The 14,115-nt window shown below is 37.0% G+C and overlaps 1 protein-coding gene across 3 annotated transcripts in view; it reads left to right on the top strand.

Annotated features, from left to right (window-relative positions):
• Positions 1–13,985, top strand: part of LOC132156178 (E3 ubiquitin-protein ligase Siah1) — a 38,998-nt gene extending 25,013 nt beyond the window's left edge. For all 3 annotated transcript variants that reach the window (XM_059565070.1, XM_059565069.1, XM_059565068.1), the window contains one exon: positions 11,835–13,985. In XM_059565070.1, the coding sequence (XP_059421053.1) occupies positions 11,837–12,685 (849 nt within the window). In that variant the 5' untranslated portion in view covers positions 11,835–11,836 and the 3' untranslated portion in view covers positions 12,686–13,985. The remainder of the gene's footprint in view (positions 1–11,834) is intronic.
• The last annotated feature ends 130 nt before the right edge of the window (positions 13,986–14,115 follow it).

Here is a 14,115-nt window from a genome sequence, read left to right as displayed (position 1 = left end):
TGATGTTCATTCAAAATATAACGGAAAAAGAGAATGTGGAGAAGATCTTATTCACGTCAAAACGGAAACCAAGCCATTCACACAGAACGCATATTTCACGCATTTTCTAGAGAGGGACGTCTTCTTTTAACCTTGGACTCGCGTCTCACACAAGAGAGCCGCATGTTTAGAAAGCCGTGTAAAATTAAGGGATATATCAGAAGAGAAGCCAAAAGCTTTTCTTCACTCTAACTAAAATTATTCATTTTAAATTCGAATATAATTTGAATTTGGATAATATTTAATTGCAAATTCGAATTTAGTTTTCAAGCCATTTTGACAGCCCTAGTTCACACAGCTGCATTGTGGCACAAACACTCATATAAACAGTAACGTTAGCTGTGAAGATCGCGGGCACAGAGGAACGCAGAAACTAGTTGTCAGCACTGTCCTGTGATTTATCACTAAAGTAGCTTAGAATCTCAAAACTTATTATAGCATATTTTTCTACTTTTGAAGGAACTATGCTGTTTACAACCCACAGCTTCACAATAATATAGAGACAGAATGACTAATTCACACACGCAATCACTCGTACTGGTACTGTGCTAATTTATCTTTATTTGATCTTTATTTATCTCTTACACCGAGCAATAATCTATAAGAAATGTTATGAACATAGATAAAATAACTGCTGATAGTGAGCTATGATATCAGATTGCTCTTTCAATAGGAAAAAATGTCTCACCTTTAATAGTCAATCATATTTACAGTACAAACCTTGTCAGTGAACTATGAGGGCAAAAAAAAAAAAAAAAAACACAAACAAAATAATCGTTCATTAATCGTAATCGAGGTAAAATGGTCAATTAATCGAGGTTTTGATTTTAGGCCATAATCGTCCAGCCCTAGCTGTAGTTAATCCATGCTACAGTTAGCTGACCAGCCTCTAGCTTGTTTAAATGCAAGTTTACTAAAAAGAAATGGCTCAAAAATGTTACTTGCCCGACCAGACAAATTGCCTGATTAAAACTTAAGTGACAAAAAAATAACCAGTGAACCATCAAAACATGAGAATGATTCTTCTGATTTTAGTACATTGAACATAAACAGCTATTGATAATGAATAGTGTATTTCTGGTATCAGTGTTGCACTGTTTAGGCTCATGCTGCTGTCTGTCTAAAGAGCTGAACATGACACATAAAGATAGTCACAGAAGAAGCATACTGAGGTAAAAATCTAAATGTTGAGTTTATTTATAAAAAAATGTTACGCAACATACCATGACAAGGGAGCTAATTGCCGAATATTCTCACGATTGCAAATGTTAAATTGATTTAATTTAAATAAACAAATAATTAAGTAGTCACATAATTAAGATACTTAGATTTTAGACACAATATTGACGGTTTTGTTCGGTTTCACCAACTAAAATCATTCCAACTTTCAAACAAAAATCACAGCAGAAGTATTGCAATCTACAAGCATGCAGCTGTTTTTTTTTACTAAATGATTCAGTGTTTTGAACAAATCAGTTAATTTAATGACTCAGTGACTCACTAATTAAGTGACTTACCTCCACCTACTGGTACTTTTTGTATGTGTAAAATTATGTATTTTCCACCCAACACTTCTTATTTGTATTTTCAAAATTTTATAAAATTGTATTTAAAACCTTAATCTCATAACATCATTTATTGCAGTTGTAATTGTGTAAATTATTTGTTTGGTATATAGCCTTAGTGTAAATTGAATCTATTGATCAACTGTAAGAATTTCACATGAAATATGATGCATACATTTAATAAGGTTTAAAAAAAATTGTCTTTATAAAGGTTAATAACATCCTGAGGTTTATATCAAAAATGTAAAAGCTAATATAACACATAAAATATTGCCTCAGAATATATTTTACACCACAAGAAGTCTCGGTGATGCAGTACTTTTGTGGGGTTATTTTGTATTGGATATTATCTTAATAATAAATAGCATTTCTGACATTTCTGTATATATCTTTTTAAATTTAACAAATTAAATATTAAATTATACTTGCGTAAAATAATGTGATTTCCATCAGAGGTTTGGTCTTAAATTTCATATCAGGTAAATTTAACTTGATAATATTTGCAGACACCCTGGAAAATTGTTTGAGGTTAACACCTCGTCACATTCTAGTCTGCAAATAATCATGACTCCATGGAGACCAAAAGCTTTGTTTACTCAGGTCTTAGTAATGGGTTAGCTTGATGTCTTTTTTTTTTTTTTTTTTTTTTTTTTTTATTGCTTAATTTACATAACAAGACAGGGAACCAACAATGTAAGACACTATCATATAGACGAGCACAAAGTGACATTAAAGAGAGAAAAATAAATAAATAAATAAACACAAACAAAAAACAAAACAAAAACACAAAAATAAGGAGCAAGGATGAAACCAAAATTGTAGTCAAAATCTAAAAAAAATTAAAATAACAGATATTTTGACAAAGAGAAACATAACCTTTCAGATTTTCTATTAAGTGTTTTGAGGCATTTTAAGCTCTGAAACATTTTAACAAACTCGCATAAAAATATATTGAAGGAAGGTTTACATTTTTTCCATTTACAAGTATGTATATGATATTTACCCATCAACAAAACAAAATTCACAACATCAGAGAAGGATGAATTTAAATCACATTTAAAAAAGAGCACATCTTGCTGGGTTATAGGAGAAACTGTCTCCATTTTTACTGACAACCAGCTATGTATATCAAACCAAAATTTAGAAGAAACCTCACAATAAAAGAAAAGGTGATCAAGTGTTTCAGGAAATGAAGAGCAGAAACCACAAGGATCTACATCGAAATGAAATCGTTTTTGTATAAAGTCACTAACTGGATATATCCTAAACATAATTTTATAATGAGTCTCCTTGACCTTTGGAGCAACTGGGTAAACCATATAACGGGTAAAAGCTTTGTGCTTTACTGAGGTTTCAACATCTCCCAAAAAATAACATTTATAATCACCAGTGATGATACGTTTAAGTTCTTTATAAATAAGTTTGTTGTTACACTTATGGTCTAAAAGGTCAACATTACATATTTTCAAAGAGGGAAGAGAAACTACTGGTCTAGATAAAAGATCAGAAAAACTGCTTTGGATTATTCTTAACAATCCAGTAGGTATAGCATTGCATACCTTATTATAACCTTTTAATGTAATTTTAACTCTGTGTTTATTAATGAAATCAATATAAGATAAGAAAAAGCCATTATCATCTAACAAATCATGAATAAAAATAATACCTTGACTATACCAATCACTTTTAAACAGAGATTTTCTATTAACAATTACAACCCTATTATTCCAAAGAGTGGAGTTGTGAGGGGAAAAGTTATGGGTAAATATCATTTTCCAAAAAAACATTACTTGTTTATGAAAATTAGATACCTTCAGAGGAATTTTACAAGGGTCGAGATCACATCTCAACACAAAATCAAGGCCGCCAATTTTTTTAAAAATGTGGTTAGGAATATGGTACCATATCGAGTGTGTCTTTGTTAAACACTCTTTCAACCATTTTATTCTGAATGTACCAAGAAGAGATTCAAAGTCAATGGCTCTCAAACCTCCATGTTCATACTCTTTTACCATATGAAATTTACGTAAATAATGTGTTTTATTTTTCCAAATAAATTTAAATAAGATTGAATTCACCGATTTAATTACTCTCGGGGCAGTATACAAGGTTTGAGATAAGTAAATGAGTTTGGATATTCCCTCAGTTTTAGTTAAGAGAATTCTACCCAATATAGATAGGTCTCGAGATAACCAATGATTTAAGGATTTTTTCATACTTTCTATTTTAGAGTTAAAATTTGAGTGTTCTCTATTAACAACATTATTTGTTGTTACAAACATTCCTTTTTTACTGGAATGCCCTCTATAAAGTCTAAATTACAATTATGGATTGCCATTAGTTCACATTTTTTAAAGTTTAGAGTCAGGCCTGATGCCTTTGAGAAAACAGAAATTGTTTCAATAACTAATGGAAGTACCTCTTTATTTTGAAGAAATAAAAGAGTGTCATCTGCAAATTGGCTTATAGTAAAGGTTCGGCCAAGAATGTCTATGCCTATATTATCATCAAAATTTTTAATGAATAAAGACATAAGTTCAACTGCAAGATTAAAAAGTAATGGTGAGACAGGGCATCCCTGACGAATTCCTCGTTTAATTTGGATTTTGGGTGATAAACCAACATTAAGAGAAACACTACTAAAAATATCATTATAAAACATGGAAATTACTTTACAAAACATAGGGCCAAAACCAAAAGTTTCTAAAGATCTAAACAAAAAAGAGTGTTCAAGGGTATCAAATGCCTTGAAGAAATCTAGAAATAGAAGTAAGCTTGTCTGAGGAATTAAAAAGTAATAATCAAGCATATCAAGAACTAGTCTAATATGACTGTGAATACTTCTCCCTTTGATAAAAGCCGATTGTGTTTCACTGATAATTTCACCAATACCCTTTTTTAGTCTATTTGCAAAAACATGAGAGAGCAATTTGAAATCATTACATAAAAGAGTTATCAGTCTCCAATTGTCTAAAAAATAATTTATCTTTGTTTGACTTTGGAGCTAGAATAATTAAACCGTGCTTCATTGATGGAGATAATTCAGCTTTATCTATACATTCCTTTAGTGCTTCAAAAACTAAAATTCTTATTTCGTGCCAAAAATGTTTATATAGTTCTACTGTGATGCCATCAATACCTGGAGACTTTCCATTAGACATTTGCTTTATAGCAGTGTCTAATTCTGAAATCTCAATGTCAGCATCCATCATATTTCTAAAATCAGAGTCAATAATAGGAACTCTATCTTTTAAAAAGGAAAAGAAAAGATCACAATCGCTTTCTGAATATTTAGCTTTATATAAATCATTATAGAAGGAATATATGTAGTCATCAATTAGTGTTTTATCTTGGCTTATACAATTATCAATGCTAAGTCTATTAATAGTTTTCAAAGCTTGTTTTTGTTTTTCTAAATTAAAGAAATATGAAGAATTTTTTTCCCCTTCCTCAATCCACCTGGCTCTAGATCGTATGAATGCTCCTTTAGCCTTTTCTGTATAAAAATCATCTAACTCTGATTGAAGAGTATAAAGTTCTTTTTCCTCACTCTTACTAAGTATGTCTTTATTACTGAACAAATTTAGTCTTGATAAAATTGTTGTCTGCCTAAATTTTCTAGCATTTGCAATTTGTTTGCCTTCTTTAATCGCTATTTTTTTTACATTAAATTTGACCCATTCCCATTTGCCAATTGAGGTTAATTCAGACATGGTTTTAACATTATTAATCATTATCAAAATAGAATTTCAAAAAGATTCACGTTTTAGTAAATTATTATTAAACTTCCAGTGAGTTCTGGTAGACGTAGAGCTGTCATTACTCCTAAGAGAAAGTGATATGGCACTGTGATCAGTTAAAACTGAAGGAGAAATATTAGTCAAATGTAGGAGAAACAAGATTACTAGTTATCAACCAAAAATCCAACCTGGAACGCTGAATGCGCCCTGAAAAGGAACCCCATTTAAATTGTTTCTTATGTGGGTTCTTTACACGCCAAACATCAATTAAATCAAGAAACTGAGATATATTATAAATCAGGGGGTTATAGGAAAAAGTGGTGAAAGGAGTGGGGAATCTATCCTGCCATTCATCTGGAACAGCGTTAAAATCCCCTCCAATAATAATTGTATCTGTAAAATATGTGTTCTTCCAGACATCAATTTTTGTAGCCATATTCTGAAAAAAAAAAACTTATTAGCGGCCTTGTTCGTGTAACCATAAACATTTATCAAAATTAAATTACATTCATTTGATTCAAGAACCACCATAATCCAGTGACCCTCATTATCACTTGAACTTGCAACAATTTTGCTGTCCATCCGTTTAAACAAAAAAGCGACCCCTGCTGAGTGAGAAGTTCCATGAGAGAATAAAGCCTCTCCACCCCATTGTGATTTCCAAAATCTCACATCTACATCAGTTGAATGAGTCTCTTGAAGAAAGAAACAATTTACTTTTACTTGCTCCTTGCAAAAAAGAAAAAGTGCCTTACGTTTAACATTACACCCAATACCTCGAACATTTAGAGATAACAGAGAAAAAGACATAAACTTGAATTAAGTACAAATTTTTCAGATGATCAAAAATCGTTCCTCTTACACAGACATATAGTAACACATTTAAGGCCGATAAAACCAAACTCAAAATAAGCCTTATGGAATGACGTTCAAGTAATATAGTAGGCTATATTCGATATCTTTGAATAGAATTCTAAATGAAATACCTGGATCCCTACAATCGCATGATCTTGAATACGACATAGCTGTGCCTTAATAGTCAATTGAAACCTACTCTCCTCACAGATTTAAAGTAACTCAAAAACTGGCACATCACTTCATTCACCACTAACTAAGCTGTCACTCTCTGACCGTTAATCACTGCATATCCGTCGCGAAGGTATGCTTTCAAGTTTTTCTTTCTTGCCTCCTCAACTTTAGGCCATAGACGAGCATGAGCCTCCCGGTCGTCCTTGCAGAAATCCTCTCTAAAACGAATTTTTTTCTCCATACAGACCGGTGCATTCTTCGACATTCTCCAAACCATGTCACGTACAAATCTCATGCCAAACTGAATGATTATTTGCCGCGGTCTTGCACCCTTCACTTTTTTGCCAAGGCGATGAACTGTGTCCACAGTATTCTGCAGTTGTTCTGGAGAGTGAGGGACAATCTGAGACAAAATATCAATCACGACACTTCTGACATCCTCATCTTCTCTTTCTGGAACTCCATTTAGCCTCAAACACCATCTGCATTTGTATCGGTCATGCTCCACACATTTCTGTTTCAACGCTTCGTTTTCCTTCTGTAGATGAGTTACCTGTGATTTCAAATTAACCACATCTTCCTTAACACCTTTCAACGCCATCGTATTGGCATCCAGAGACTCAGAAATTTTGACAATTGCATCAGTGTTCACTTTAAGTTGGAATTCAAAGGCACGAATGTATTCCGAATTTTCATCGAACTTACGACTGAGGCTTTGGATGGCGGCGTACAGAACGCTAGTGGAAATATCATCCTTTTCCTTTTCCTGTACTGCTTTCACTCTTTTGGGTCCAGGACTTTTGAGAGGGGTGTGAGGCATTGTCTTCTGTCTAACATCTTTAACAGACGACACTTCAATCTCCATCGTATCTATAGATTCATCTCCTTCTTCCCCTGAAGCTATTCCAACATAGGCATGTTCTCCAGTTTTCCCCGCCATAACGCTTCAGCGAGTGTAGCACAAAAAGGCAAGCGAATAGACTCGTATAAACAAAAAAAATCACACGAATGTAGAAACAGAAAACATTAGAGTAAATAAATGATCTAAAAAAAAACGAAGAATAGAATAGACGGCCTTTTACACAATTACATCAGAGCCTGTGAAAAGTTCGACTTATCACTCCGCCATCTTGACACGCCCCCCTAGCTTGATGTCTTTGACCTCAAGAATTATATTAGGCCAGAAACATACTGGACACAAGTATGCAAATGCAGGTACAAATTCTTGGCCGAAGCATTAAAAGCAAGTTGTGCAATTGTACATAAGGTAGGTTCTTACATTACATTACTGTAGTGGTAAGGATGCTTTCAGTTGTCAGTGCCATTAGTCCAGATGTGTTTTTATTTTAGTAGCTAGCTGTAAACATGTCAACAGGTTAACTTGTGTTGATCTTGCATAGCTAAGTGTTTTGTTCGTGAGTGTATTTTGGGCCTTGGATTTAAGACTTGACTTTGACTTGTCCAACTGCCTTGCTTTGGCTCAATTCAGCACTAATGCTGATGTTACTCTCAGCATTACTGCTGATGTTTTTGCTGAAGCTCCATTAATCTGATGTACTAAAGTTACCTGGCCTAACTGTCTACCTGAGATACTCAAATAACAGTCTTGGGTATTGCAGCTTTAGCTTGTATAGTGCAGGCCAGTTGCATTGCCATTTGTTCCGTCTTCCTAGCTCCATTAGAAGACCTGACGACAAGGCAGTTCTAACCACTTCCTCTGGGGTTACAGGATTTCCTGTTATATCTAATGGACTGCAAACTTTCCACTGACGTAGCAGCTCAGCAGTGCTGGAGAAAAGAGACACGCCACAGTTGTTTTGATTCCCAGACGAAGAACTTTACAAAGAAATATCAGCAATGCCACAAAGGCTCTCACCACTCATTGCTCCAGAGTTTTAAACCAATCTTAAGTAGAAATAATTTTTGTTATTTTTTATATAACCCAAGTCTACTATATATTTGCCATATAATTTCACCACAGTGGAATGAGATAGATGAACACAATGTTTGAAGATGCTGCTCTGGAATGCTTCTCTGCCTTCCTGAAGAAACAGATTTCTGATTGATTAATTTTTAGCTTTGGCAGAAGTAGCATGTTTTGCCTGCCAAGCACAAATTATTAGTCAATGTCCATAAAAAATTATTTCTCACCGTTCAATCACCATCTTAAACTCTTACTCGAAACTTGACCAGGACTTACTATATACATGCTTTCCCTTCTAATTAATTTATACTTTTTCCTCGTAGTGGCACATGCATCACTTCAGCTGTCATTAAAACCTCAGCTTAATGGAGCAACAATGTTATTACAGTAGTGTACAACAGCCATCAGAGCCACTGTTTCGTAGTGGGAGGTTGGCCTGCTGTCTCTTTGGCTCAACTTCAAGCAGACAGACTGTCTTTGCTTCACTTATTGTATCAGCTACAACTGCTCTGGATATAAATGCATATCTCAACGTTAGCCAGTGTTGTGTCCTGTACTGCTCCTGGTGGGCCAACATCCTGCAGAGTTTATCACCAACCTGCCTGAAAGTTTCTAATAATACTGAAGACCTTGATTGTCTGGTTCAGATTAGAGCTGAAACAACGAATCGATTTAATCGATAAAAATCGATTATTAAAATAGTTGTCAACTAATTTAGTCATCGATTCGTTGCTAAATAACTTTTATTTGCCGTAAGCGGCTCATTTCGTGCATATTTCAAATCTGCGGTGACCAAAGTGTGGCAGTAATGAGCCACCGGAGGTTTTACTCAGCCAGTACAGCAGGAGAAGTAGCGAATAGCCAATAGCTGGCCTCGTTTTATGTCACGTGCTTCCCGAACAGCGTCTCTGCAGCATTTAGCGGGATGTGGGAGACTGGGAGTACTTTACTTTGAGCCTTCAAAAAAGAAGAGTAACCTGTAAACTCTGCACTACTGAACTGTTTAAGGGGACGTTCACATATCGCGTCTTTTGCGCGCTCAAGTTCGTTATTTCCAACACCGCACCGCATCGAGTTAAAAACATCTCAACTTTTCAGAATGCTGCAAGCGCATCGCGGGTCATGTGACAAGAACTAACCAATCAGCTTCATCCTTTCCCGTAACAACGTTAAAAGCTCAGTCAAGATGAAAGGAACAGCTGATCATAGTTGTATATGGATTTCCATTTTGAAATAAATTTAGTAGCAGAGCTACTGCAAGTGATTTTTTGAGCTGCAAATCCATTTATCCTTTGCTGAAATTTCCGCGTCTTCAAGGAGAGAGCACGTCACGGTTGCTTATCAAAGGCAGACGCCTCAGGGGCGCTTCTGCCCGAGCGCTTTGGAAAGAAGGAGAAAGCGGTGCGCCCAGCGTTTTCCACGCGTTTTTAGGCGCGATTTGTGAACGGCCCCTAAGACTTTTATTTGTGCAGATTCTCCAGTACAATGTTGTTTGCAAATGTTTAGTCGTAAAAGCTGATAACATTGCTTTTTAACAGTTAACATTTAAAGCTTTACAAACATGTTCTGTGATCAGTTTGTAGTTTACCAGTTCAAAATTCAGTCGTGCAGCCTAATTATGACTGAATGAGAGAGGTAAATGTTTAAAGATATTTGAAATGCACTTTTTTTCTAAATATTCACTGCTCTTTTTCACACAGCAGGTTTTTTGTGTGTGACTGTCCAATTTTTTTTTCTGGACAACCTTCTGATGGATTTTACTTTCAATTGTGAGTTCCATTCAGGTTTCATGCCACTGGCACTTTATTCGAATGATTGTTTACAATTTCACAGCAAAAGCTATAAAGCTGTTTCCCAGTAAATAATAAAATACAATGCACTGCAATTTTATTCTGTTTTATCCTTATTCTTCGTGAAAATATGTTCTGAAAGATTTCTTAATAAGCTTCGTTCGGGATGTTAAACTACATTAGGAGCTCTAAGGACTGCCATGGTGAAAACATTTGAAATCTCCTTGTGAAATTTGCTAGAGTATGGGTCAGTGTTCTGATTGCAGAAGAGTTCGACAAAGGATTACTAACACAATAAAACAACTCCAGGTATATTTTTGATTAGGATATGACAGTGCAAAATGGTTAAAATCTCTTAAAAATCTATGCTGAAGGATAAAGACCATTTATTAATAATTTACTTGGGGGAAAAAATGGAAAAAACTAAAATATAAGTACATAAACCGATTAATCGTAAAAATAATCGACAGATTAATCGATTATCAAAATAATCGTTAGTTGCAGCCCTAGTTCAGATGTGTTTGTGTTGTGAGTTAAGCTCTGCAGAACGATTGCCCTCAAAGAGCCAGATGCTTCTGAATGGTTGATAGAAATGTTGTTCCAGGACCAAAGGATGTTGATCCAGGAACATGTGTAAACTATGTTAAGCACCCATATATATACATTTGTTGGCATTTCTAATCCCCTGGTCTTTGGCTACAAGCCTAGAAAGGCATTGAAGCCGTAGTGCTAGCTTTTGTGCTTGGGCTAATTTTGGCCTCCGTTATTATACTCGGAGCTGCTCAGTGAGGAAGCTAAAAATACTTGGAGCTTTATCAGAGCAGATGTGTTTACTAGCAGATTCTAAGCCACCTACATACACACACAGCTTGTCATCTATCCACACCCCCACCCGCTTTTCTGGCACTGTCCTTATTCCTCTATATGAGACAATTTACTGTGCTCTGATCCTGCCACCCTGCTCCTTTGTATTGTAGTCTCTTTATTTCTCACTTAAATGATGTCCATGTTAAATCTGCAATCAGTCTCTTTCATTTGTTCCCCAGTGCCGATTTACAGTTGCTCTTGTGCTTCTGATATGTAGATGTAGGTTATAATAGCAGTAGGGTGTTACAGCGCAGGTCACAGCCGCCTTCTGTCATGCATTAGGAAAGAATCCATCCCAAGTCCTATACTTCTCTCCACAGGTCGTCCCATACACATACACCCTTCTCGCTGCAGTTTGTTGCCATAGGAACACTCCTGAAGCAGACATGTGCTCTGGCCTTCTGAGTCCACTCTTCATGTCTGGCTTTTTTAAAAAATATGAAGCATGAATATCTGTGCATTATACTTAGGCCAGAAATAGCTGCCCCAAGCCTTCCCCAGAGGCCCACATATCGGTGGCGTTAGACAGGTATATCTATGTGCCACTCAGAAAGAACAGGCCTCAGTGCTGCTGAGACTCTCTTCATTCTTTTTATTTGGAGTTCATGCCAGTTGAATCAGCAGAAACATGTACATTTTACCTTGAGGCTATATTTTTAAATGTCTACCACTTTTGTTCAGGAAGCTGAGGTGCTTAGGTTGTTGCATTGTTGCCAGCTGATCTCTGTTGTCATGCATAATGGAGTTCAGCTGCTGTTGGATTTGGTGTCAGTGCTGAGCTGGTCATGAATGTTCCTTGTAAATGCATGTACCTCCATTTCCTTCTGGCTGTTGGTGATAACCACGCTATCTCTCTTCTCTGTCTCCCTCTGTTCTTTAGAAATGAGTCGCCAGACTGCCACAGCGCTACCCACAGGAACCTCGAAGTGTCCCCCTTCTCAGCGCGTCCCTACCTTGTCAGGCACCACCGCATCCAACAGTGACCTTGCCAGCCTGTTCGAGTGCCCAGTCTGTTTTGACTATGTGCTGCCGCCCATCCTGCAGTGCCAGAGCGGCCATTTGGTTTGTAGCAACTGCCGGCCCAAACTCACCTGCTGCCCCACCTGCAGAGGCCCGCTTGGTTCAATACGCAATTTGGCAATGGAGAAAGTGGCCAACTCAGTGCTTTTCCCTTGCAAGTATGCCTCATCGGGCTGCGAAGTCACCCTACCACACACAGACAAGGCTGAACACGAGGAGCTTTGTGAATTCCGGCCATACTCTTGCCCCTGTCCTGGCGCCTCCTGCAAGTGGCAGGGATCTCTCGACGCCGTCATGCCCCACTTGCTGCACCAGCACAAGTCCATAACCACGCTACAAGGTGAGGATATTGTCTTCCTGGCCACAGACATCAACTTGCCTGGGGCAGTGGACTGGGTCATGATGCAGTCATGCTTCGGCTTCCATTTTATGCTTGTGCTGGAGAAGCAGGAAAAATACGATGGCCACCAGCAGTTCTTTGCCATCGTGCAGCTGATTGGCACACGGAAACAGGCAGAAAACTTTGCCTACCGACTGGAGTTGAATGGCCACCGGCGGCGCCTCACCTGGGAGGCCACGCCACGTTCCATCCATGAGGGCATTGCCACCGCCATCATGAACAGTGACTGCCTTGTGTTTGACACTTCGATTGCTCAGCTGTTTGCAGAGAACGGCAACCTGGGCATCAACGTCACCATATCCATGTGCTGAGAACTAACAACTGCACATACTTGAATGCATACACACATACAAACATGAAACCAGACATTTCAATACACCGCAGGATACCTTGAGTTGTGCTTGGGGGACGGGGGAGTAGCTAACCTAGAGAACTTTTTGCTGTTGCTCGTTCCAAGTAGTCATCAAAAAACAACAAAAAATGTATTGCTTGGAGCTTGGCACATCCAACCAGAACTCCTGGGTTCTCAATTTTATGCTACAATATTATATAAGTTAAATAATTAATGTATTCTACACTCTTGAGAGCAACATTCATTGCCCTTGAAGGTATCGGAATGCCACGTTTGTGGAATGGACATTTGAAAATGTGGCATGTGGGACGGGGGTTTGAGGAACGACACGCCAAGCTGGATGGCGGTTGGGAATATTGATCAATTATGGAGTGGGTTTGCTCAAAATGTGCAACCCTAAGAGTAAGTTTTTGTTCAATGTGTTGTTGTTTCCCAAGACGTTTTGCATTTAAGTTCAGATAAAACACTAACTTTTATGTTCAAATATTAGGTTTTGTTTTATTCTAATTTTGCACCCCCCCCCCCCCCCCCCACACCCCTCTTTTTTTTCTCTCTAGTTTTTCCTACCTTGAGTATGATACCGAAGGTTCTGGTTATTGGTGCATGACCACTGGATCAGTCATAACAAGTCCAGATTTCATTTTAGAAGTCTTGTTTGTTTCAGCCTGTCACTGCAGTGTTTCTCCTGTTTGTTTTTGAAGGGATGGCTTGGCACACGCACATCAAGCCAGGTTCTAAAAATAGTCACGTTTTTGACTAAGCTGCACTTCTTTTTTATATATACATGTATATCAACTACTCTTAAAGATAGATACAAGTTGTAGAGGAGTTTGGTTTCCTAACCAGGAAACCCTCAATTACAAACACTGGAGTAAACACTGCATGGAATATCAGACTAGGAACCAGGGCAAGTAATACAGTTATTATAATGAGATTATTGTCATAATTATCATTTTGTAATGACTTATAAGAAAATGGAATGAAAAAGGCTGTTGTAACCTTGTGGCTAATCTTCAGTGTTTGTAGATAGTGTTGTTCTTTAGAAGACCTCAATGTCTTCTTTTCTCTTTTTGTAAGTCGATATTTTTGTTGCTGTTGTTGTTTGTATGTCTGTATTTCTGTTTTTTGTAAGGATAGGGTGAAGCAAAGCCAAACATCTCTGTGGATACGTTTTACTGTTGCTAGTCCTGATCTCTAATTTTATTTGTTTTATTTGTTTTGTTCTATTTTGCCAGTAAATAAATCTATCTTTTTCATACCCTCTGTGAATTTTCTCACTGCTCATTCTAAATTACGGCTGATGGTGATACTGGCTTCATCTGGTTCCCTCTTCACCAAGACTGGTGACAAAGTGGGCGGTCATTGTTGTGCTCTCGGTTTCCTCTTATG

This window comes from Carassius carassius, chromosome 13 (genome assembly GCF_963082965.1).
Source record: "Carassius carassius chromosome 13, fCarCar2.1, whole genome shotgun sequence".
NCBI lineage: Eukaryota > Metazoa > Chordata > Actinopteri > Cypriniformes > Cyprinidae > Carassius > Carassius carassius.
The sequence above is the reverse complement of the archived record's forward strand: the minus strand, read 5'-3'. Positions and strand labels throughout refer to the sequence as shown.